The 26,806-nt window shown below is 36.2% G+C and overlaps 1 protein-coding gene across 12 annotated transcripts in view; it reads left to right on the top strand.

Annotated features, from left to right (window-relative positions):
- The window catches only part of CEP162 (centrosomal protein 162), a 54,610-nt gene that overhangs the window by 9,782 nt on the left and 18,022 nt on the right, over positions 1-26,806 (top strand). For all 12 annotated transcript variants that reach the window (XR_012653041.1, XR_012653040.1, XM_075046541.1 and 9 more), the window contains 19 exons: positions 6,387-6,539; positions 6,807-6,993; positions 7,987-8,039; positions 10,181-10,296; positions 11,253-11,283; positions 11,679-11,801; positions 12,488-12,679; positions 12,862-12,943; positions 13,785-14,052; positions 15,235-15,502; positions 17,252-17,394; positions 17,648-17,875; positions 18,597-18,734; positions 19,644-19,756; positions 20,565-20,670; positions 22,208-22,334; positions 23,215-23,378; positions 24,900-25,004; positions 26,091-26,315. Coding sequence is in view for 10 of the 12 variants with exons in the window: in XM_075046541.1 (XP_074902642.1) it covers positions 6,387-6,539; positions 6,807-6,993; positions 7,987-8,039; positions 10,181-10,296; positions 11,253-11,283; positions 11,679-11,801; positions 12,488-12,679; positions 12,862-12,943; positions 13,785-14,052; positions 15,235-15,502; positions 17,252-17,394; positions 17,648-17,875; positions 18,597-18,734; positions 19,644-19,756; positions 20,565-20,670; positions 22,208-22,334; positions 23,215-23,378; positions 24,900-25,004; positions 26,091-26,315 (2,822 nt within the window). In the remaining 2 variants the exon portion in view is untranslated. The remainder of the gene's footprint in view (positions 1-6,386; positions 6,540-6,806; positions 6,994-7,986; positions 8,040-10,180; positions 10,297-11,252; positions 11,284-11,678; positions 11,802-12,487; positions 12,680-12,861; positions 12,944-13,784; positions 14,053-15,234; positions 15,503-17,251; positions 17,395-17,647; positions 17,876-18,596; positions 18,735-19,643; positions 19,757-20,564; positions 20,671-22,207; positions 22,335-23,214; positions 23,379-24,899; positions 25,005-26,090; positions 26,316-26,806) is intronic.

The raw sequence follows: 26,806 nt of genomic DNA, 5'->3' as shown, positions 1-26,806 counted from the left end.
TTTTTGTGGCTATAACTGAGAATGATGAATCCCACACATAAAGGGGGATTTATACATATTTGTACACACTACAAACTATGCTATGATTTTAGTTCATGTAGATATACTTGCAGTGCTTTAAAATGGCAGGTCAGGTGACTATAAGGAATTAAGTGTGGATAGGCTTCTAGAACTGCTCCTTTTTTCCCCTGTGTGTCTCTCTGTTTGTCTTGCATGCTTCCAAGTACTTTGTCAAATAAATACATTTTTGCCAGATCTAATATTCTTCAGCAGTTGTATGTTGTGTAGTATGTTACTCAGATGTATTAATAATGGATGAAGGCACAGCAGCGTTGCAATAGAAGTTACTGCATGGAATGACTGAGAAGATGATTCAGATTTGTTGCTTTTTATAAGGTTATTAAATGTGCCCTACATAGCAAAATAATTGTCCTGTGGAAAAAAATAATAATATTGCTGTGATGATAATAAATACGGAGATAAGCTGAATTTAATTTCTGAAAAGCGTAACGTTGGCATGCTTTGAAATTTTGTGGAGATCCTTGTGTGTTCTTCTAGGCTTGAACCACAACACTAGTTGCAGACAGGACTTTGTTAACAGGCTGTCAGCTAATAGAATTATTATTTTTTAAGTGTTTTGTCATCATGAATCAAACTTATGTAAATGTATAAATCTTACCTCTACCTACAGTCCGGCACCACATTACAAATACGGGCTCCATATGTATGAGTTGATGTGTTCGGGTGGCACTGTGTAGAGATATTGTTACGTTAACAGTCTGGCTAATTAGCTTGACTAACACATCAAGCTGATAAGTTGTTTCCAGTTTGAGGTTTTCATTTTGCATTACTTTGGTATCTATATCATGCTTTCTTGAAAGACACAGAGAGATGACTGGAAGACTAAATATATGCTATACATGTATTTGTTGTCTGATTGTTTTTTCCAAGGCATCTTGTTACAGGAGTGCCAGGAAATAGGTAGAGATTTAAACTAATAGCCTGTTTTCACTTGGTTTTGTAAATTAATGGTAAACAGTGTAGACCATTTCTGCTCATTTGGCTGAGAAGTATAAAGTACATTTTAAAATAACTCAACTTGTTATTCAAAGCATGTTTGAACTCTTTGTTCTTCAGCTTTAAACTGAAATGTGCAAATTGTGATTCAAAGTATTGTCTTCCCTATTTGACAGCTTAAAGACCTACCACTAACTCATGTCCTTTCTACTTGCTTTTGTCATTTAAATGATGAAAAGAAATTGGTTAATAAGAATTCCTGTCCTGTCTTGCTTGCCTGTCTGTTCTTGCTGTTTGTCTTACTTTTCAAGATTTTCAAACAAGATTTGTTAAACTGAGAAAAGAGAAGAAACTGATGGAAAGCCATGCTGAAATAGCGGAAAATAGTGAACAAAAGAGTCCTCATTCAGATTCCCAGTCTGGTATTTGATTAAATAGGTTTTGTTATATTTATTCAATATCAGCTTTGTATTACTAGTGCATTTCCTGTAGAAAATCCTGTACAATCATCCATTTGATGTGTTGTCACTGAAAGCAAGCTGCCACTTACTTCATTTGTCATTTCCAGAAGAAACTAATAACTGTGTGAACTTTTGCTCACTTGTTGTTCCATCATACATCACTACCTGCAGTGATGTAGTAGGACAGACAGTATTGAATGTAAACCAGTGTGTATAGGGGAATAACTTTGAAAATCTAAATAAAAACCAGTATGTTTAGTAAACAGAAAAATTTCTTACGCTTTCTGTATTTCATACTCAAGAAATATTAATATTCACTGTTCTACTTCTTTAATTTCAAAGACTGCAGTCGGATAAGTATCCTAATTATTTTCTTTTGATGTGATTCTTTTCCCTCTGCTGACCAGTAGGCTGCTCTGTGCACGCTGCCCCTGGAATGGAAACAGTACAGTTGGTGTAATAATGACAAACTAAGTTGTTTAATCTGCAGGATTATTTTAGTCAGTGTAACTTCAGATTCAGTGTTTTATGTGAAGTCACTTTTTATGCTATCTGAAGAGAAACTCCTAATTAAGAGTTATAAGCGTTGATCCATTAAATACTTTGTGTATATGACAGTAGCCATTAACTTGTATGTAGTAGTTTAAGTGTGGCTTTGGTGTTAACTTCAAGCAGATCAATAATATTTTGGAGATTCATGACAAAGAAATATTTGGCACTTGGTCTTTAGATCATGTTGGTGACCTGCTATGTAGCCTATAGAACATTTCCCTATGTTAGTTTTCTAGAGTGTATGTGCTGCCCTGTTTTCATAAGCTTCATTTGCATAGAATAGCTATAAAGCATCTCGGTCTGGGAGATAAACAGTAAAATTGAATCTGTTTCTCAAATTATGCTTAATATTTGAAATATAAGCAATAGGAGGACTTTGGTAGTTGTTTCAAATTACTGTTTTAAAAGGCATCAGGTGTTTGTGTAATTTACAATGGAAGGCATGCTGTCAACACTTTTAGTTTTGCAGTAATTGTGGGAGAATATAAATCTAGAGAAGTGATGCCTCACTAGTGGACTTGGACATGAGTTGAGGCAATAAAGAACCCATGCACTGTATCAGAATGGATTTCATACCATTTCTCTTTTGCAATGCACCTGCCATATGCTCACCAGCTTCTTTTAGTCATCTTGGATGTTTCTGAGTTGTGTTAGCTTCTAGTCACATACCCCATAGTCCCTTTTCTAGATAGCAGAAGTACTTGGCCTGATCCCCTAGACTACTTTTGCTCTCTTTTGTATCAAGGTAAATTCAAAAGACCTGTAACTAAGAGTTTTCTCTGAATTAGCCAATTTAGAAGCCCCCTCAACCCTGACAATTTGAACAAGGAAAAGTCTAATACAGTGCATCTGGCTAGCCTAAGGTATATAAAGTGTGCAGTGTGACTATCAGCTAAGTATCATGAGAGAGCAGAGTTTTCAGCATAGGTACTGTTATCTAAAACTTAATTCTACTAATGTGAGTGGAAGGTGTTTGGTTGTATTTGCTGCTAAGCAAGTCCTCACAAGGGTTTGAGCAAACAACCTGCAGTTCTTGTACCTGACAGTGATAAAACAGTAGTAATTCACATTTATGTACCTATGTTTTTCCACTTTTTTGTGAACCGATCTAGATGCTTTCTTTCAAAAGTTGTACAAAACTTCTTTTATTGTTGAAGTAGTTTTACTAGTTTTCTTTGTTTTCTGGTAATATATTGAGTTCCTAGGACAGTGTATTTGAATGCAAGGTATACGTGGAGCAAGAAGGAATTTGTCTTTTTTTAAATAAAAAAAAGAGGGGAAAAAAAGAGTTTTATTCTCAGAAGTTATAAGTATTAACTTTATTTTTTAGTTATAGCTGGAAAACTATAAATAATTCAGTCTACAAGAAACTGAACTGCATTACTTTCAGAAGTGTCAATTTGCAATCTCACATCTTATTTTTCTCTTTATTCCCTGTCCATTATGTATAAAAACTTATAAATGTTTGTGTACACTTAAAAGTAGTTGCCCCTAAGGCTTCCTTCAGTGCATCTCGCAGCAAGGCTTTGTCTAAATTCAAAATGCTGGAAAAATTTCATAAGGACAAGAGAGATTTGAACTTAAACAAAGAAGAAGGAAGCCTCGCTTCTGACAGTCCAGACAATTCTGAGGGTAACAAATTTACTGTATTTTATATGATATTAAAAAGGTAGAATGGCTCAATTCTGACAGTCCTGGACAGATTAAGGAGAAAAGAAGTTACTTTTTAAACAGATGTTTGTCATTGTCTGTAGGTTTGTATCCTTTGTATTTATGTTTTTAAACTTTTCTCTGTGAGTGTGGTGGTTAGAAATATTTTTCTAAGTGAAACTCAGGTTCTTATTTTAATTAATTTCAAGTGGCAGGACTTTAAAAAAGAATACTGTATATCATTAGCCTTACAAAATATTGCATGTGAAGATATGGGTAGTGAAATCTTTGGAGTTAGGAAAACTGCTGCTTCAAGAAGTTTTTATGAAAAGTAACAAACGCCCCCTAAAAAATAAATCACTCTTGCAAGCCCCACAGAAATCAGTAGGACTGTTCAAACAGCCAAAAAACACAATGAAAAGAGACTTTGAAATCCATCCAAGTTGATATTTTTTCCAAGTTTAACAGGTTTCTCAGAGTTCAGATTGTGTAGGGCGAATAAAAAAGAAGGCATTCTTGCCTTCATTAGAAATGGTAGTATCCCCTGTAATCTGGGAATTGGGAGTGGCAGAGTTGCAAAACTCAATGGCTGCAAAGCAGTATTTGATTTTCAGATTACTATGGGAGGTGCTTTTTTTAAAAAAGCTCTGGTCTGGTTTGAACTGGCAAAATACTTAAAAAATATTCGATAGCTTACATAAATCCTATGAAACCTGCAAGATCAGTGTAAAGTCTGTGAGAAAGTTCATTGCGTTTGAGGTGATTTAAATAAAACAACTCAGGAAAATTTTTTTTTCTAAAATCTTGTTCTGTTAAAAGTTCTAATTGTCTTTTTACTGAAGTATATTCCCATCTCCTTTCTTGCAAATCTTAGATAGGAGGGCAGTAACAGTTTTTATCTTTGAGGCTACTAACATATTTTCACTGAAAAATAGGGTCTTGGAGGTCTGGTGAGATTACGGCTAATCTAAAGCTCTGCAAAAATTTTGTGACCCAGCTGCAGACAGACTTCTGTTTGCAGTCCTGATAACTAGAACTGAGCACCGTCTGGGTAAATTACTCTAAATTACTGCACTTAGCTACCAGAGAAAAGGACTATTCGTGCTTTTTACTTCTGTTCAGCACTTTGAGCTTTTCATTTTATACTTTTCAATGTAGTAGGCATTAACTTTGTATATACACGTGGAGCTTTGACCTTTGGACAATGTCTCTGACATTTATTTGTTGCATGGAAGGCAAATCAGTCAGAGCTCTGTATCGGGGACAGAGCTGAAGTTAGATACAGGAATGTGGAAGTCGTTTCCAGGATGTAGAATCTTATACACTTAGCCTCCCAATAAAATGCGCGAGGGGACTTTGTCATTGAAGTCAAGAAAAAAAAAAACCTGTTCTGCTTCTTAACAGAGAGGCTCTTATAATCAGAATGCACGTGCTAAGGGCTGCCCAGTAGGGAAGGAAAAGGTGTTCAGACTTCTCCTTTCCCCACCCCGCCTCACCCTGGTTACATCTTCAGTACTGAAGGGAGAGGATTCTCCATTGTCGTGATCTAGGCAAGTATAGCATTTCTTAAAAGGAACTTGGCTGGACCTGTATAGAGGACAGAGTAACAGCCCAGTTGAAGCGCTTGATCAGCACGTGAGAGACTGGTTTAGTGTTCTTGATCTGAGGGGTTATTGATGTACACATCTCCTGCAGTCCCCTGCCAGCAGGAAATGGGCTGTTGTCATTGTCTTCACCCCTCCTGGTATTTTCAGTACCAGGACACAGCTACAGTCCAAACATCATTTGGCCAGACAGAACAAAAAATTCTGAGTTTGTTTTACCAACTGGAGATTCGTGTTGGAAAAGATGGACACGGTTTCTGTTCCCTTCTGTGAGAACTGTTAAATCATTTCATATGTCATTGGATAAAATGCATATGCAGCTTTTCTCCTAGCCCTTCTCCTAAGGAGAAGAATCTAAGTATAAATGTGCGTGTGTGTTAAGGGCAGGTAGAAGGAACTTGGTACTGCTTTTTAACTAGTAATGTACAGCAATATTTGGCTTTTAATTTTCCATAAGGAAGTGGATAAGGCAGTGTTCTGTCTGAGAGTAGAATTCACACATAAGGTTGGTAAGATGATATTGAACCCTCACAACAATGAAAAAACAGTAAGGAGAGCAACTGCATGTTGTAGTTGCATAAACATACAGAATAGAAGCACTGGGTGTTCATCAGTGACCTTTGGTTACTAGTTTTTTCCTTGAAGCATTTAATTTGCAACAAATGAAAAGGAGCTGCTGGGCCAATGGCTACAGTTTTCAAAAGTCTGTGGGTAGTAGATCAAACAAAATTAATTGGCTTTTAACAAAGAAATATTAATTTCTGTACAGGATTTGTGTGTGTGATTGTCCTCCATAAGTAATGGTTACAGTAAGTCAATTTTTACAGTTATTATATTTGCCCCATGCTGAACTATGTGTTTGCGTGCAAATGTGAAGAATGGGAAGAAAATGTCTATAATAGACTAATTAATTGTAATTAAACAAGGTTTACATATCTCATATTAGAAACTGAAGTTAGATGAATGTGACTTGTGAGACTGGGTATCTTTGCAGTTGCAACATGAGCTTAAAATCGGTGGTTCTGGAAAATGACTAAAAGACTGAAGTGTGACACAAATAGCTTTTAGATAATAGTCAAGACTCTTACAACTTTTTTCCTAGGAATGCTTGGAGCCAATGGAAGCTTTGTCAAGATACAGAATGCTTCACAACCTGTGGGGGAAACTGATGAGAATACACATGTGGAAAAAATGCAGCTTCAGAAAAGTAATGGGGTTGCTGTCTCCTTAAGTAAAGACAGCCTGGAGACAAATGGTGAGAACTGAGAGTGCAGCCATTTCGTGAAGTTATCTAGATCTGAATAAACTATTGTTACAAACTGTTTCCCTTAATTCATTGCAAGACAGGATTCTTCACTGCTTTCAGCTGCGTCTCGTGAGCTGAAGGCTCCTGGTACTAACTTGTGATTATTGGATACTGTTAATATTTTGTGAGTCTGTCTATAGTTATTAACTATTATGACTATTCTATGTGGATGTACAGCACAGACACAATTAGTTTATTCTTTGTTTTGAAATTTAGATTCAGTTTTAGCTTCTGGGCCTAATCAAAGTATTGTGGGAATTGGATTGGATACCTTGGAAGAACAAGAAGAAAAAGAGATCTTCTTTGCCAAACTTGAACAAGAAGCTTCCTCTACTATTGATTATTCAAGATTAAATAAAGAGCTGGATTCCAATGATTCTGTATTACTAGCACCATTTGTACGGTAATTTAGAGGGAAGAAAAGTTGTGGACTATATTAGTGGGCATATGTGACTTGGGTATCTGAATACCATGGCCACTGAGATTTTGTGGGACAAGATCCTGTATGATTTCAGTCAATTTTTTGTTTGTTTATTGTGGTTTATTTGTTTTGGGTTGTTTGGTTTTTTTGGAAGACAAGGACAGAAGTGAGCTGAAATAAAAGAAAGGAATAAGGTGAGAGCATGACTTGGTGATGAGTGGAGATAGCTACACAGTCTTGTACATAACTCAATAGTTACAAGTCGATTTAACATTCTGAATTGTAAGATGTAACTAAATGAAAAGTTAACAGCTGAAAATAACAAGGAAGTAGATCAGGAAAGATTCTGTGTCCCCTTAGACATGATGTTACAAATTAATCTAGAGGAAAGATACAAAATCTTCAGAGACTAGGGCAATCCATTTACAATCAGTTATGTGAAAATAAGTTCAAACATACGTGAAATGGATGAAGGGGCAATTCAGGATGCTGTTGCCAAAAATGCTGAGTGCAAAGGCAACTTCCAATATGCAAACAGTTGGAGCGTCAGAACTCTCGAGAGGTTTTAGGTAAGGACAAAGCTTTAACTTTACAGGAGAAGGGGACAAAAAGGAGAAGGGGGGGGTTGGTTTGGTTTTTTTGTTGTTAATGCAGAATGAGAAGGTCAGAACAGGAAGCAAACCTGTTGATACTTTCTTTGAGAAGCTAATACAGATGTTGGAGGGAGTGCAGAAAGGGAGTAATTTTAAGAGTTAGATTGAGAATTTTAACTATGGACAGTTGTAAAAATTTAAATATTTATTTTAATAATTGCTGACATTTATCCACCTTTCTTACCTATGATTGATATGGTAGACAAATTCAGGTTTTTAATTTTATTGCTAATTTTAAGAAGTATCAAAGTTTAGAATTGGAGAAAAAGGACTATTTATTTGCTGTCCAAGAAGAGAGTAAAATTTTCATTTTGTTTCTCAGAAATGAAGAAAATGAAAAAGGAGAAGAGGAATCCTCACATGAAGAGAAATCTGGTAATACCATCTTTCTAAATTGTTAATTTGAATTTTTGTTGTTGTTAGCGTGTGTACACTAAGAATTGTAAGAACCTCATGAAACAGAATAACGGAAGTGAAAGCTGTGGATTAGTGCTCCAGTTCAAATGCAAAGTCTTCAGAAAACATCACAGCAGGGTGTCAGAGGATAGCGAAGGATCTTCATGTTTGTAGTGGGATGTAATTTAAAGATCTGGAAAGAGGAGGTAGTACTACAGCCTTATAGCTTGCTCTGTACTCTGCATTGCCTTTGGAGCTAGTCAGAAAACTTGACTCTTTCTAGGTTTCAGATTCACAAGACAGTCCAGCATCCTAACTGAACTTTTTTGTTCTGAGTAATATGTAAACCGATTGACTTCTGTTCCCATATCACCCTGAGTGTTGTGGGTAAAGCTTGTATTTATCTAAAAGCTACTGTAATTTCCCTATTAATTATTTGCATTTATCTGTAGTCTCGCATCAGCCTTTTAGTCTGCCTTTGCATTATGACTGTGCAGCTGGTGTTCAGACAGAGGGTTTCAGGGGTTTGCTTTTGGTTTGTGCTTTTCTGTTTTGAAGTAGATTTTTAATCTATTGTGACCAGTGTCTTAAAGAAAAACAGCAAAAAAACCCCCAAGCAACTGTCGATCAAAAACTGAAGAAAAAATGACCTTGATGCTGGAATACATCTTAATGTTTTAGTTACTCCACTGTCTTAACAGTCATCTGTATTTTTGTACTGTCTTTTCATACCTGAGTTTAATCTCTGTAATCTGCAGTATTACTCTTACCTGATCTTTTTCCCAAATTTCCACGCTACACTCCTTCCATCTTGCTTATTTGTCTTTCACTTGTCGTCTCTCTTTATTTCACTCTTCATTGCTAAAATATGATAGAGTGGATTCCTGTAATTTAACCAACATATTGTATTTTCAAATTCATATATTTAGCTGAACTTTTGACAGGTCCTGTTGTCAGGCTTGAATTTCCCAAATGTAAAGAGGCTGTATTTGTAAACCTTAATCGCAGGAAATCTTTTCTCCTTGCAAGTTTGATTACTCTGTAGATTGCAAGAGATCATGATAGTTGTAGGAGAAATGCTACAACAATTTGGTACTCTTTTTCTGAACAAAACGGTTGAAATTACTTGATTGTTACAGTCAGTTTTATGAAATTGATACTTCTGATTTTTAGGAGAACAGTTTCTATGGAATACCTGGAATGCCCAGTCTGTGTGTTGTGCATGGTTTGGTTTAGTCTTTGCCAAACTGCTATTTCATGAAATAGCAAACGAAGTAGTGGATAATACATGTACAGCAATACTATAAGCATTGTGTATGTCTTAAGTCAGTATGAGAAAGCTATTTTCAGCTCATCAGACTTCTCATGGTCCAAACCCAAAGAGAATGCTGAAAGAGTTACTTTTCATAGAGTAGTGTTTACATATGAGTTAGGCTGTGTGTCAGTTGTATTGGTGACAAAACACAGAAAGAACACATTATAAACCAGGGGTTTGCGATGCTTCTAGATTTAAGGTTTACAGATAGTGCAGACACTGAAGCCTGTAACCACAGGAGCTGAGTGGAGGAGATATGGCAACAGGGAATTAGAACTTGTGGAAGGACCTAGGTAACCGAAGGAACAACATTTGGCTTGCTTGTAAAATACGTTCTCTGACACACTTGTGTTTTTAAATAATGCTTACTCTTGAGAGTGGCTGTTGGGCCACCAACGCAGGTCAGAGGAAGCAAAATTACAGATTTTGAGCCTAAAAACTGCTGGAGTTGTCAAAGTGGATGTACAGAGTAATTTGTTTACTATGGGGGGAATTGCATCACTTCACCCGTAAGTGAGAGAAAGTGATTGAATAAAAGGGGTCAATTCAAATACACCTTGAGGAGACAGAGGTAAAGTATATCTGATCATAAGACAAACTTCATTCAAATTTAGAGATATTATGTGTGACTTTTACTGTAGTTTTAGTACCAGACCCAGTTTCAAAGCCTTTCTGTTGCCTTTGTGAAAGGAGTAATAGTGGCAGTAGCTCTTAGACGAGAGATTGGGGAAGAGGAAATAGCTTTCCCTTACTAGTTTATCTTCCTTGAAGATTCATTCTATTTGATGTCTATTTTACTCTTCAGGCAGCTACAGTGAAGATTTTGAAGAAGAAACAGATGCTAATCCTGCCTTTAAAACTGAGGGAAGTCAGGAGAATCAGAACATCACGTCAGGAGTTGATTTAAGTCCTCAAGAACAGGTATAACTTACCAAATGTTTATATTACTTGCATGAATTGTAATAGCTCTGCAATATATAATTGTAAATATAGTAAACATTTATATAAAAAGTACTAGCTGAAAGAAAAGAATATAGTCGTCCTGGGACTATATTGTTCTATTAAGAATATACACTTTCCTGTGATAAATCACTGAAAGGATTAAGTTCTTCACAGGGTTTCCTGCTTACTCCTCCTTTGAATTAAGAACTGTGGATGGGAGTGCATAAATGATGAGCTCTGGTTGGAACCTCAGCCCCAGAATTGGTAGTGATTAATCTCTCTCTCGGAGCTATTAAGGTGGTGTCTACACCAACAAGTGACACAGACTGAGGGAAGTAGTTCTGTACAGAGAAGCAGCTTGGACAGAGGACCCAAAACCTATGCTGTATGAGCTTTGGGGGTATCACTGTCAAGTAGCTTAGTCAGGTCTTTTGGTGTGGAATACATGAGGTGCATTCCTGGAGCACACGTTCTGATTTGTTTTTTGTTGAAAGGAGTCTATAGAGCACCATGTGTTCATCTATAACAGATAAATGTTTTCTTTAAATTCTTTTTAAGTAAGTTTGTTAGGGTAATATTTCTAATAAACGTTTGAAGAGACCAACTAGAATGGAAGTGTAATGTACTTACTACTACATTATTTTCTTTCCTTAAATTACAGTATAAGAGAACCAGGGAGGTTCAAAAATATTATTCCATTTTTGCATAGTAGCATTTAGTTCCCAGTCACTTGTGAGAGGGTTTATAGAGTACAGGATGTTGATGACCTTCTGGCATGCTATGGAGAGTTTTAGAGAAGTGCATATTCTTGGAGCACCAACAACTGCTTAGTTCTAAGAACTGTTCTTAGGTTTTGGACCAACTTTTGAAGTTTTTCCAGATTTTTTTTTTTTCCTGAAATTCAAAAAGTAATTGTTTTTCTTTATTTTTGTTAGGAAGAAGCAAATGCTGGCATGCTGGCTAAAGGTAAAATATAAACTTTGATAAGTAGGAGAATACTAAATGTAATTTTTTGAAACTTTCGTACCTGATTTTTACTATTTTGATATTTTTCACCTGATTTTATTGTGTTCTACTGAAAGTCTGTTGGACTGAAATGATTAAAAATTAATCTATATGTTAGCACTTCAAAGTGATCATCAGTGTAATTTTTTGTTTTACTACATCTAGTCAGTACTTGGATTTTGATGCTTGCAATCAGAGTTAATCAGTTTACTGTTAATGGCATTAGAATAATCTATATAGCATTTTTTGCATGCTTAGGACATCAAGATAAGCTTTGATATACTTCTAATTCCAGTGTAGACAGAGTATAAATAAGAGAATTGTGTTTTCTTTAACATTTATCTTCTCGGTTTTAGTTGTATTACTTGATTCACAAGATTCAACTACAGAACTTCAAAAGGCTGTTGAAACATCAGATGTAGCTCTAGGTGAACATTATCTGCCTGAAGAAGTCAGTGGAATTGAAATGAATGAAGCAGGTAAGGGTTGCTTAAAAAAAAAAAAAAAAAAAAAAAAGGACACAACAAAACCCAAACTCCAAAATCTTACTTTAGTAAAATAGGTGGCTCTGATGTCTTCATTTGTTCTTAGGTTATCAGTGAACGTGAAGCCCTTGGCTTTTAGTAACAAATCTTGAAAGGAGGAAGAAATATTTCAGGAAAAAGTCATGTTTCTGCTAAAAAGACACCTTTTTACACTTGGTTATTGTAAAGTTGCTTTTAACATTGCAGTTTGATTTTAAGTACCATCTCCTTTGGTTATTCATCATAGCTAAAATTCTTCTTTGACAGCATTGAACACAATTATAAAATGCGTTCTCTTATCAAACTTTGTACAACAGTGTATGCCACTTATATCCAGAGTATGGCTCTGATGGCATCTGTTAAAATAGTTATATTGCATACACTGTTAGTTTTAGTACTGATAAAATATTGAGGTGGGGGAGGGGGTTAGAGTGTCATGCAAACTGTAGATGAGACTATTTAGTATGTACTGATTAACTTGGCAACTGTTTAATTTTATAGTAAAAATGAGATTTTAAAATATTTTTTTCATAATAATTGTTCTCACCACATAATAGACCAAGCTAGTAACAGGCTCCAGTGGGATGTTTCCCAAAACAGAAAATCCTGTAGTGTCTCTTATGAGCCTGCATTTTTCACAGGCACTTCCTATGGACAAACCACCAGTGACATTGAAGCATTACACCAAGCATACCATCATATTGATCAGTCTTTGGGAGACACTGATGAGCAAAAACTGCATGATTCTGCAATGGTGGTCTCGGAATGCTTAGTGCAAGGTGTTTCACAAAATAATGACATCTATTCAAAAAACATGTCAACTATTGAATCAGGTAAATACCTCTAAGGCAGGCATGTATTGCACAAGCACGTAAAAATGAGTGAACTAGTAATATCTTTAATACTCCATTTATGAAATATTTTTAAATGTTGTCCTTTTTACAGATTTTTTTCTAAGGCTTGGTTTGTTGGGGGTTTTTTGTTTTATTTTGGTTTGGTTTTTCCCACTAATTAGATTTACCTACTGTGGAAGAATTGATGAAACCAATTAAAGGACATTCATGTAATACCAGAAGTTTTGATGTGGAGCCTGAAAGGTATTTATTTCAGAATGCATTTTAAGAATTGTAGTACCTTAAGTCCATTAACTATTTGTGAAAAACAGCTTAGTAAATCACTCATCTGTCTTTTTCCCTAATTAAATACTGAAATTTCATTATGTATTGCACTGGCATTATGGCATTTACAGTGAATTGCAAAATTAATATACAGGGTTAATTTGTTTATACCAGGGATTCCTAAACTTTGTTTGAGTGATAAGCAGCAATATTTGCCAAATCATTTGGAGGAGTGTTGTCACTCTCGCAGCTGCCATAGCAAGGATCTCTCCTTTCCTAGTCTTGGGCTCTTTCCCCTCCTCCATAGAGGGATTTCAGCCCACATCCTATCCTTGCTCTCCAACCTCCATAATCTAAGATCAAATCCTCTTATTCTGCTTACTCTCACGATTCTTACTAACCTGGGCTCCATACTTTCTTCTAGTTTGCTCCAACAGTTGTGTCTAGAGCAGAAAGCACAGGCCCTGGGCTCATTAGCAAATGAGTTTGGGGAGCTTGTCACATAGCTGCACCCAGCAGAGATTACCATTCATTGTTATATTAGCATTAATTCCATGTTTACAGTTGTTCCTCTTGTAGCCGAGTTTGTTACCTCCAAAAAGAGTCACTACTGGGAAATGGCTTTTGTTCCACAGCATGGGAGTGAATCTGTATAACTAAATCTGCAAGGTTGTTCTTAAAAGGAGCCTACTGGCTTTTTCAAATTCAAGCAGTCTTTACAGCTGATACCTAAAGGAAAAATGGCCCACTTTTTCCAGAGTAATAGAAAAGCAAAGGGCAAAAGTCTTATTATATATGACTTTATTCTTTTCTCTTGTAGTCCTGTGAAACTGGTAGGCAGCACAACAAATGACTTCATCAGCCACTTGCCCTTTAAAGAGCACCAGAATAATGTGGTTTGGGAGACAAACTTATTTGAAAAATGTAACAGAGAAGAGAGCATCTTTCTGCAGACAGCTGTGAATGATGATAATTTTCAGAGGGTGACTGAGAAAGAAATTCAGACCAGTGAAGTACAGCCAGATGTACTAAGAGAAAAAATAGTACAAGAGTCTCTGCTTTCACAACAAGGCAGCAAAACTAAACAAGTAAGTAATATCAACCAGATTTTATTATATGGAAATACATTTAAAATTTATATATTTTTAGACTGCCTGTCATTTGGTTATGCTCTGATGTTTAGAAATTGAGAGGCTGTTGCTGTTTTTCTTGAAACTCTCATGTTACCATTGCTATTGTTAGAGGTAGCCAAATCCAGTGGACTTTGGGACCAGCGGGATTCTTCCTGTCCCAGTCCAAGACACACAAGGCTGCTGCAGTTCCATGTCTCCAGCTCAAGCTAGTAGCAAGTCTGAGCACGTGTTCTGATTGGGGGTACATGTATAAACACACACAGGCTCAGAATAGAGAGCATACCTGTGGAGAGGACAGTTAGAAATACAGTTTAATAAGAATATAGGAGAGACTGCAGTGATCAATGTAGGGCTTAGTCAGGCAATCGTACTGACCAGCAACCTGGTCATGTCACAAACTTTAATCTTATTTTCCCTCTGTTTCCCACACTTGTTCTTACCTGATCCACCTTAATCTCTCACTTCACCTAGTTTTTGTCCTTTCCCTAAACATCCCATAAGTTTTGCACATTCCACAATCCTCTCAAACATTCCATAACAAGATTTACACGATCCTAAATCTTCTCCCTGAATCCCCAAATTCTCTTCTCCCTGCATCCCCTAAATTAGCCCCCCGCTCCTTTAGGCAATCACTGCTTCTGTCTGCAAGGCATTGCAGGGAGAGGGGTTGTTTGGCTGATTCATCCTGGTGGGTTTTCTACCAGGGCCAACAGGCTAAGCTTCCTCATTTGCCGGTCTTAGGAATTGCATGCTCTGTTTTCAATGATTAGGTATAGTAGTGTTCCTCTGCCCGCCACTGTTCCTCTCTTCATCGCTAGGTTTCTGTGTTCACTATGATTAGCCCTTAGTCATGAGCTACCTGCTTTGGTAAGCTAAAGATCCTGTAATGTAATACAACTTCCCAGAAGAATTAAATGGAGCTGGTAGAAAATAATTGCACTACATATACTTCCGAAGTAGTAAAGTTCTGCAAAATTACATACTATTAATTTGGTTTAAAATAATGCTTCCTGCCACCCCGAGTCTTACAGGTGTGTAATTCTGGTAACTGGTTCTGTGTTTTTTCAGTAGTGAAAGCTACCTTCAGATCTCACTAGAGCCTAAAACTTGTTTTAAAGAAATGTGCTCTTATCACAGGCTCTTCGGTCTCGTTCCTTGAAGAATGAAAGATCAGAATCAATGACAACTAAACCAATGTTACATAAGAATATCAGAAGTCCAGCACCTTTACATAAAAAGAAATCTTCGTATGGTCCTCATGGGGTGGTTAGAAGTTCTGGGTATGGGAAACCCAGTTCACTCTCAAAACAGTCTTTTCCAGCTAATGAAAAGAAAGCACCAAAAGAAACTTTCAAAAAGACCAGTGTGAAAGCCAGAAGTCCTGCAGATAGAGCAAGATCTAAAGGTAAGTCTATCATAAGAAGCCTGGGTTTTAAGAGCCAGAGAGCTTTACTCTTCATGCGTCACATTGGAAAAAAAAAAACAAAAGAAAAAAAAAAATTCAAAATGTTGTAGAAGAAATCTAAACCCAAATGCAATTATGTACTGAATTTTTTCTGTATCAGCATGAAGTTGCTGGAAGAGAGACTTTTAAATAAAGCTTTGCACTGTAGTGTTGTTTCATTTCTATTCACATATACCACCACTATGTTTGAGACTTGCCTATTGTTCACCAGTAGGACCAAAACAATACAAAAAGAGAAATAGAAATAAGTATCTACAAGTTAAATTTTTCATTACAGTAAATGCGAAGATTTGCTGACACACTAACTTCTGTGTGTGATGACAAGTTTCTATTCTCAGCTTCTTTTTATCTTTGCTTTCCTAGAATACAAAGAAAGCACTAAAAAGAAAGCTTTATTTTTCTATTCACATCTCTTGTAACACTAAGGAAAGGAGAATACCAATATTGTCCTGTGAAAGCTGAGTTACAAGTAAAGGACCGAACTTTTTTATTTTTGGGTGAAGCCTAAAGAGTTTCATTAGATAATTCAGCTTAGCATCTTTGCAGACAGTGTTTGCTGTCCCTGAGGCATGGGAAGATAACTCCATAGATGCCCAGGTTTTAGCACGCTTTGAGCATGTAATGCTTTTAAAAACTCTGTAAGTAGTGTTGGGAAAAGCAGTTTAGGATTATGTTGCCCATCTTAGGGAGATGCTTCAGTGGCAGCTGTCAAACTAAGGGACCTTAGTTCCTCAGTGCATTTCTGTGGCGCTCCCTGAAGAAAAGGAGGGTGTACAGCCAGATGGAGGTCGTGAGGTGAATAAGTAGTCCTGAGAAAATGAGGCCACTAGCCTCATTCAAAGATGTTCTTCCCTCTCTAGCTATAACCATGCTCCATAGCAATTTCAGGTGACTTCAGAAGTTAATGTCACTGGGATGCATTCTGCAGGGACCTCTAGAGCTAGGAAGAGAATGGCATTGAATCAAATAATCCCCTAATCGTCAGCGCTAGGGGAGGATCTTTGTGAGGGCGTAGTGTGAGAAATGCACAAAGTATAAAATTTGGAAAATGATCATTGTCTGTTTGTTTTCAGGTATAACATTCCTAAGCAGGAGCTCTTAGCTTAAATTGCTATAGGCAGAAATGAAATGGCAGTTGTAGTTACTATCTGTATTGCAGAAGACTAATACATGAATAGTTCCCTGTATGTTAGTTACTCTCTAAGGCAAACTTCCATGATTTTTAATTTCCAGTCAAGTTGCTATTTGATGCAACAAATAAATGTTGCATGTCTTTCTATGTTGTCTACACTCCAAAGTCCATTTTGAAAATTGCTGTGTCTTATCTTCACCATACTTTGAAATATATTGTATTCCTATATACAGAAATATCTAATACTTAGATACCTGGCCACTTCTCTGTTTGAGAAGGTTAACCTTGTTTTATGAAGGATTTATTATCCAGCTACTTGTTTCTGTTGTTCCCTTGGGTTTTGGTTTATCTTGTCATCAGTTCCTTACTTTAAAAAAAACAACCTACATTTTCCATAATGTCTCATTGCTCTCAAGCTGCTATATTTAATTAAAAATTCAGGTTGTAGAATACTTAATTTATATGCCTAAGGGGTGGATCACATGAACAGATATTTTTGAAAGGACATTAAATTCTGAATTTAATTTTGTTCTATTGTACTTTCTGCCTAAATGAAGAAGCCTTATTTGCTACTAGGATAATAAGATCTGCAACAAATGAATCAACTCTGACGGGAAGTATTAACAGAGTTATGTCTGGGCAACCAGTTGTTAATAATCTTGGACACCAGGCTGTGGATTATTGCAGGCAATATCAGCATGTAAGTAAAAATCAGTGATGCTCCTAATTATGGTACGTATAACTTGGTTTGCAAGCCTATTTGTCAAGACCGTTAATAATTATCACAATGCAGGATGTTTTGTTATTAGAATGTTGGGGGAGGGTGGGGTATTTTCAAGTGCCTTGTGTGGTTGCTGAGAGCCAGACAAGCCAGTTAAATAAAATTGATGAGTGGAATTTTTGGTAAACAATCGGCTCGATGTAATGTTTCCCTGAATTTTTCTCTTCACTAGGATTTATCATTTTCTCCTATCAAAAGTTGTGATAGAGAACTATATTTGCTAAAACGAGTACAAGTTGCAGAGGAGGACCTGAACACAGCTCGTGATTTGATTCAACAGCTAACCAGCACAGTTTCACAAAAAGAGAAAGAAATAGAGACAAAGATATTAGAATTGAAAACTCAGCATGAAAAAGAGCTTTCTCGGTTGGGTCAGGAAAACTATGTTCTTCAGAGTAAGGTACTTTATCATCTTGTATCCCATGACTATAGAACAGAAGAAACGTTGCTTCTGAAAATTAAATTAATGGTATTTTACATGGGTTGTTAATGAGCAGAAAATCCAGATTTACACACAGCTAGTTTGTAAATGCATACCAGCTGTTACATTTATTGCAGAAAAGACATGATCTTTTTTTCCTAAAGATAAACTATGTTATCCTGAGTTCCTTTAGTTTGCTATTTTGAGAGTTCCGCAGCAGGTTTTTTGCAAAGATTTAACTCACTCTTACGTAAAAAAAAAAAAAAAACAACGAAAAACAACCAACCAACCAAAAAAAAACAAAACCCCAAACCAAAAAAACAAAAGATTAACAGATACCACTTGTTATAGATAAGTACTATATGTTGAGGTATTGTTTATTTTTTTTGATGCATTTTTCAATGTTGTGTTTTATCTATATGGCATATTCCTGGGGTTATTCTACTATACCCTTCTGTCTACATACATAACAAAGTTTTACCCTCCCTCTTCTCTTCTTAACTTTTCCCAAACTTTTTATACTTTGTTCCTGTTTCATAACGCTTCTGTAAAACTCCAATAAGAAGACTAGCTCATTGGTCTCCTTTCATATCTTAATGAAAAGATTGACCTATTTATATTATAAAAGTGTAGTCTTGTAGAGAATTCCATATTGCTAACAAAACTTTATTAATTGTGTGTCTTTTTTTCTTTTTGAAAGTTAAGAAGTATGGAAGAGCTGAGTCAAGAAAAGAGATGGACCCATCATACAGCAACAATTCCTGTCACTGAAGAAAAACTGGCACAAATACAAAAAGAAATTGAAGATCAAGAGGTCATTATTCAAGGTTATCAACAGGTATACCACACAGCATATTGAGCTTTGTTCTAGCCAGTTCCAGAAACAAAATTGTTTAATGGTTACTACTTTTCTGTTGAAAACCGTTATTTTGTTATCTAAAAAGTGGATGAAATTTAGGTGTGAAGCGCAAACATGTATTGCATGTTTAAAAAGTATTTCACATATGTCTAGTTTGGGCTAAGTTTTTCCACAATTCCATGTAGCTGTTCTAAATTGTAAAAATATGCCAACTTCTCAGTTGAGAACTGGGAAAATACTTTATGGCCGATAAAGAACCACAAACTTTTTGTCCCAAATGTAGTAGAAAACTAGTATTATTAAGCAATATTAGAAATCTAGAGGGTTCTGCTTTTAAGATGATTTCAAGGAAACCTTATTAGTGTGCCAGATTTTTATTACTTAGTCAAGTGTAGAAATAGATAATGCAAGCTTAATAATCCTTTTGAATGCTTGCAGCTGTATAATCAAATAGGTTAGTTTAACCAGCTTTCAGCTGGTGCTCAGCAGCATTCCTTGGTGTAGGCACAATGTCTTGTTAGTATGGCTGTGAGCATCTCGAATTGGTGATGGTTTGCGTCTGCAGGATTGGAGCATGGGCAGGCTGAGCTCTGGTCTGTCAGCACCCATCCATGTATGTCCTTTTAGAATATAGTTGGGATAGCTTTGTAGAGAAACTGGCTTAGGTTCTCCAGAGTGAGCAGATTCTTGGACAAGATTGTAGAGGTCACTGTATACTACTTTACCGTAAAGATAATAAAAGCAGATATCCATTTTAAAAACCTAGTAATAAAATATTTAGAATTTGCTTCCACTGTTTCCGTAGGCAAGCTATGCAAGTCATAGGCAATTGTTTTTGAACTCAATAAAACAGTAATTTATAAACATACTTTGTTTCTCTCAACTTAGGAAAATGAGAGGTTATACAAACAAATGAAAGAGCTACAAATCCAAAACAAAAAAAATGAGGAACGAATGTTTAAGGAGAATCAGTGTTTAATGTCTGAATTAATAGACCTAAGGTAGGCTCATTTAAACATCTAACCTAAAATCTCTGGCATTTTCACTGTGTTTATTATTTTATTTATGAAGAATCACTGCAGAGTCTGTCAGGTACATGTTTTCTAGTGTTTCTTGGCTTTGTGGTTTTGTTTTTTCTTTTGAGAATTGATTTATGTTGATTATGGGCACTTCATTCTTAGTCTTCTTGCTGATGTTGCATACCTGCGGGAAGACTAGAGTCTTCCATTTGGGGAATATTTCAATGCTAAAATTCTAATACTCTTATTCATATCAGAATGTGTAATATATATATATATATATATATATACACACTACGCTTGTTCTGGTATTGTGGCTCTGTTCACATGTCAAAATGTTTTGATTATTGTTGTAAGATACACGGTAGATCAGGGGCTACGAGAGATCCTGGTAGTAGAGGAACCATTAGATTCACTGCACTGTAGGTCTTGTAAGTTTTGCATCCTGTGCTAGTAATGAGGAAAAAACCTAGCAATTGTCTGTACTCCTAATTTACAAATCTTTGGGAGAGGCCTGTAGATGAGTTCCACTGATGCAGAGTAAGTTTTGTTTCCTGCCCTTGTGTAGCCCCAACAAACAAGTCTGGGTGAGGTGAGAAGATTTCACCTTACAGGTGAAATATTTTTGGTATAAAGATGTACTGCATAGTTGCTTCTTTCTTTGTTTTGAGCCTGCACAGATTGACTTTGTGGTACCATTTGGGTGGGGGGTTGTGTTTGGTTTTTAGTACGCCACTGTTAGTATGCCAAGTCACCACATTGTGTAACTAGTTTTGCTGTTGTGGTTTAGAGAAAAGATAGAGAAGACTAATATCCAGTCACGAGTCATGCAGGATTCTGAACCAGCCAGAAACCAGAGCTTCACAGAATTGATTTCAGAGCTTCGAGCAGCACAGGTAGGTATATACCAAGCCTGTTTTTCATGTGTTCTTATAAAAAATGCATAACCATCCATATTGTAGACTAATAATGTAAATTAAGTAGTGGAGCATGCTACTCTTCTACAGTGATAATTATTTGCCACACTTGTATATCACAAATGTCTCATCAAATGAACTTCCAGAAGTAATTCCATGAGACATAGATTCACTGAAAGAAGTGCATTGTTGCCATGTTTACTGGCAAGTCTGAAATATCTTGTGAGAGCTTGCAGAAAGTAATGATACCTCTATAGCTTTCCCATGTAAGACAAATTCAGAAGAATATTTATCCCTGCTCTGTACCAAGTAAGTTCTAGGAAAGCACATCAGAGTGACAAGAATCTTTTGTTACTCACTCATGTAACATTTTTTGTAGTCCTACAGATGCTTGTGGTTTTGAGGGAGGATGTTCAGTAAGCTTCATGTTAAAATCAAAGGTTTTCAGGAACTTCTGGTGCTCTGCTTACTGCAAGTGGGGGGACTATTCTGGTACACACTTCCTCCGATAGTTAGACCAGAAATTAAAAGCTGCTTCCTCCATTTTTGTTTTTTTTTTAAAAAAAAACCAACAAACAAACAAACCACAACTGATTAGGTAGGTGATAAGAGGATCTGGATCCAGTGAGCTTCAGGACCAGCAGAGGCGTTCCTGGTCTGATAGAGCTGACTGAGCTCTTAAGACTCCAGGGGCTCCCCTAGCTCCAACCTCATAGGTGCTGCTGCTACAATTCCCTGTCCTTAGGTCCAGCCTGTAATGAGGCTGAACACAAGATCCAAAGATGGAGAGAGACACACAGACACCAGTAACATGGTCAGGCACACAGACAACGCGGACAGCAGTGCCTTTGCTCACACCACAGAAATACAAACAATACTGTTGGAAACACAAGGAGTGCATATGGCCTGATCACGTTCAACAGAACAGGATGGGAGTTTGCTAGCAGTAACACATATGTGCACATGCTGGCCCCAAAATCTCAGTCCCCTGGTTGCTGCTTCCTGTACCTGTGGGTCCATAGGACCAAGGACCTCCATCTCCAGACGTGGCACTGGCACTGAGACCTTTCATCCTACTTAGTCTTGAAGTTTGCTAGTGATCACACATACACAAACAGAACAGAGAGTGCATGCAGAAAATGGTGAGAAATAGAATGTAGTAAGGTGAACTGTTGGATAATGCATCTGTCCATTTAAGCTACAGTCTTAAGTCTTAGAAATAAGTAAAGCCATTTTCTTTACTGACTGTCTCAAAAGGCAGATATTTTCTACTTCTAAGACAGTTATGTAAGACTTACTAAAAAAAAATTTTTTTTTTTATGTTTAGCTTAAGTTTTCCCATGCTCTGCTATAGCAGGGCCTGAGAATAATAACAAAACTAGAAAACCTCATTGCTGCTGTGGTCTGACGCAACTATTGTGATTTAATCATTTTATGGTGAAAAAGTATGTTCAGTTTTTTTGTATGACAATGCATGTTTAGTTTTTCTTGTCTTACTGTTTTCTCTAAAACTCAGAAGGAAGAAGCTAAATTACAAGAAGAGATAAGACGTCTCAAACAAGATAAGCAAGCTCTTGAGGTAGACTTGGGACAAGCAAAGAAGGAGAGAGATTTAGCAAAAGTCCAGATTGCATCCACATCAGGTAAAGCACCTTCATTTTGTTGAATAATTTAGCCTACTCCATGCTTTGCTAAATAAATATGTAACTAAAACTTGTTTCTTATTAAAATATTACTTAGTCAAATGCATCTAGACCATTTCCAAATATCATCTAAACTTCTAATAAAAGCATACAGTGAAGGACACCCTGCAGTACCTTTGGTACTGTATTAGAAAGCCTTTTCTTGTATCCAGCCAACTCTCTTTTATTGCCTATTAAGTTTGATTTCTTGCCCATCTTCCACTGGGCATGGAAAACAGACAATTCCATTTATTTAGATCTTGCCCATTTTTTATCTATAATTTATGCCTTGTGACTTTTTTTCAACATTCTTATCAGAACTCTTTCCAGTTTGACTTTAGCTTTCTTAATGAGAGGGCCAGAAATTGGACTCTCTAACTTCCAATATCAGGCATCACAAATCCTAAGAGCTGTAATACTTAGCTCCATGTCTCTTCTCAAAATGCTTGATCCATAAATGGGAGGAGTATGGTCAATACATATCTAAGCATATATTCTATGTTGTCATCCATGTTGTTACTGAAAATTTATTTACTAGAACGTGATCAAGACTAGATCCCTCTGGGATTCTGTTTTAAATACTCTCCATGGTAAACTTTGAAACATTGAGTACTACTAGGTATGAGAGAAAAAAAGTGGGTTGTTTTTTTTTTTTTTTCAAATATTGTTGCATTTAAAATCCTAATTAGGGTCTGGTTTTAAAACTTCACTGCAGTAACAGGATTGTCAAAAAAGTAAATGTATGAGATATGCTGAGAAGGATAGTGTTGACTGATTACTTCTTCAATACATAATTACTAATTACTAATAAAACAATACTAAGGAAGTTTTATTCTTGTAGGTGAGAAGTCTTATGAATTTAAAGTTATGGAAGAATCATACAAACAGGAAATTGCTCATTTAAAAAGAAGACTTCAGTGGTATGCAGAAAATCAAGATCTTCTGGATAAAGATGCAGCCCGTCTTAAAGATGCAAAAGAAGAAATTAAGAAACTAAAACTAGAGGTGATAATGTCTAGCTTTATGTAATAAGTTGGAACTTAAAATTATTTCTTTTCTAGTGATGAGTATAATGTAATTCTGTCCTTCGTAATAATCCCATTTTTTTCAAGAAAAAAACATGTAAACCCTTTATAACCTTTAAATCAAATATGGAGTTTTTATATGCAAAATTGATATTACTGCATATGCAGTGAGAGTTTCAAGTGCAGAATGCTGGTTTTGCTTCTATTGGACCTCTTGATGATGCTTCTGGAAACAGAAGTAATGTGTTTCCTTAAAACCTGCAAATTTATTGACTAAGAAAAGGAAGTACATTGTTACATTAACAGCTTGGAACATCCCTCTTGTCATTCTCTTTTCCTCCTTTTTACTCCATGGTGGCATAGGCAACACCTATTTTTTCTCTAAAGTACCGGTTCTAAATTCTTTCTTAGAAAAATTCTCTGGTTGCTTTAGTAGGGAAGAAAAAGCCAAAACACTTGAAATATAAAGCAAGCAAAACTAATACATGAATCTTGAATAGTTCTGAGACTTGCATTGCCTACTTGTCAGTAGATTTAACTTAGGATTCACAGAAATAAAGAATTTTACCAGTGATAAAATATAATTATCTTGGAATTTTTTCATGGTGTTTTATTAGAGAGATCACAGATGAAAGGAGGTGCTTCTGAAGGAGCAGCCAGGGAAAGAGATCCCTTAAACACCACTATATCAAACTTTGATCAACATATCATTGCTGTGAGAGAAAATATTTTTAATTGCATTTTCTCCAGTATGGACTGGTATTTAAAAACAATGAAGAGCTCTGACTTCATAGAAACAATCAAATTAGTCAAACTATGCTGGCACAAAAGCATTACTTATGCTAACATTGCCAATGTGAGAGAGAAATCAAGATAGGAATACTTCCAAATGTACAAGGTGTAGTATCTCTTTCTGTACAGTGATTGTAGTGGCTGATAAAGGTAGGAAGTTCAATTTTAGATTAAAGCTTTGAGTCTTTGTGACCAGACTTTATGGGAGTGCAGGAGTGTTAACTATCCAGTTCCTTCCTCTCATCCTGGGAGTCAGCTTTTATTTAGGCACAACATAATGCTGCTTTTTGGCTGTTTCTGTATCTCATCATGGAGCATAGCCTTGCAAATCACAAACTATTTCCTTAACTCACCCTGAATTCATGTAATGCACTGTAGTACTTTCCATTATAGCTTATTAACCAAACCTGCATACTGGAAGTATGGGAGAAAGAAGCGGATTTACTGGTCTGAAGACAAGAATGTCCCAGAGCTGAAGTTCTCTTCTAGATTTCCATAGCTAGTTTCAGCTCCTTCGATCTTAAGTGGCTTGAAGAAGCTGTAACTTAGTTTAAGAACCTGAAGAATCAGTTAGTACAGAAATTACTGTTACCAGGTTTTAAGTTGCAGAATTTCCATTATATTGTGTGTGTTTGAAATGCTTGCTTTTGTACTACAAAACAATGTCTCTGAATATATATTTCAATTTATATTTTCATATATCGGATAGGTTGAGAAGCTCAGAACTGAACCTGGAGATCAGTGTGTGCAACAGAAGAAACATTTGCGAGACAGAGCAGCAGATGCTAAAAGAATTCAGGATCTTGAGCGACAAGTATGCAATAACACTGTGTTTCTTTTAACCTTTACTTCAGATAAGGTCTCTTAAAACGCTTACCAGCCCTTTCATAAGGACAAAGCATTGAATGAAGCCCTATGATAAAGTAACTTGTGCTATGGAACACTCTTAACACAAAAAGCTGCAATTATTTACTTACAAAAGACTCTTCTGCTACTATGTTCTACTAAGCTATTTACTGATATCCCTTTTTTAAATCCTTTAATGTTAAAATACTGTTTAGAGTTTCTGGGAAAGGGGAAAGAGGGCAAAAGCACACACAAGCTTTCTGTTTATCTTGTAAGACTCCTTCTGTCTATGTTCAGTAATCCCTTAGCATTATGACCAATTTCAGCTAAGTTGATTCAAGAGTAGGGGTTTAAATTTTAGTTGGATCACTACAAGATTCATGAAAACTGGGGGAGCAGAGACTTTAAAATCCCTGTTTCTACTGAGGAAAAGTCAGGTGGAAGTGGGCTTTTCTGAATTTTAGGAGATGGCAGCTGCATTTGGTAGGGATGTGGGACAAATGGGAAAGAGCCTCTGCAGTATCCTAATGCAAAGAATATCTTATCCGTAGATAAGAGGGGCTTGTTATTAGTCTTGCATGCAAGGTGTTAGACTGTTTTATTGCAGACTCGAAAATAAAAGGCATATAATCTGTTATTGGGAGAATAATTTCAATACCATTATGAAATATCTCTGTAACAGTTGGAAAAGTAGAACATGAATGCAAGTACAGAAAAAAAGCAAATACTTTAACACCATTAAGAGCCATATACACTTAAGTGCTAAGAAAGTAAATAAAAGGTCCGTTTGACATAAGACAATCTGAAGACCAGAGCAGTATTTGTTTAAGATGATGTATAAGTCAATCAGTAAGAGATGATGAGTCTTGCTTTTCTGTAAACAATAACATAAATGTAAACAATTTTTAAAAATTCTCAACATATGCATCTCTAGTTTTCATTCTTCACCCAGCTTAAATGGATGACATTTGTTAACAGTCTGTCACTTATTTCAGTTCACTTTTCATTAGAACTTTATTCTTTTTGACTTCTGACTTAATTTTCTTTCTGATAGATCAGAGAAATGGAAGGAATTCTAAAAAGAAGGTATCCAAATTCTTTGCCTGCTTTGATTTATGCTGCTGCTGCTGCTGAGAAAACTAATGATCTTTCAGCTAAAACAAACACAGTTGATTTTTTGGAGAGAAGAATAAAAAAGTTAGAAACAGAACTTGAAGGTAAAGATGATGAAGCTAAAAAAAGTCTCCGTGCCATGGAACAACAATTTCAAAAAATAAAGGTAAAAGTTGGAGGCTTGTTGAGTAGTCTATGCCACAAGTAACAGTCACAAGGTTACTGGGGTCTAACACAGAGTAGTGGTGAAAACTGAAGGCAAAGACCACATTCAAGGGAAAAAATATTTGAAGGATTTATAGCCAGAATTTCAGTACCTTCAGCACCTAAGATAAAAAGAGCATTGAAATTGTTAGAGTAGTACTGAAACTGAGAGGACAAGTTCTTGAGGCATAATAATTTAATTCTTACAATTAAGAAAAGTGTGTTTCATCCTGTGGGTCAGAGTAGCTGCTCGCCTAATTCCTTGCTGTACCCAAGGCTGTGGTTTCAAAGGTCTGCTGACCGAGCATTTCTGTGGGGAATGTCTGGGAACACTAAACGTTCTATCCAAAAATTACATGATAGTGAGTCTTAACGCAAGTCTTAGGAAGCATGGAAGTCTGGCATTTTACTTCGTGGAAAAGGTGAACTGCACAGGTGCTTAATGAGCAGGAA

Source organism: Buteo buteo, chromosome 15, assembly GCF_964188355.1.
Source record: "Buteo buteo chromosome 15, bButBut1.hap1.1, whole genome shotgun sequence".
NCBI classification, from domain to species: domain Eukaryota; kingdom Metazoa; phylum Chordata; class Aves; order Accipitriformes; family Accipitridae; genus Buteo; species Buteo buteo.
This window is presented reverse-complemented; position numbering and strand designations above follow the sequence as displayed.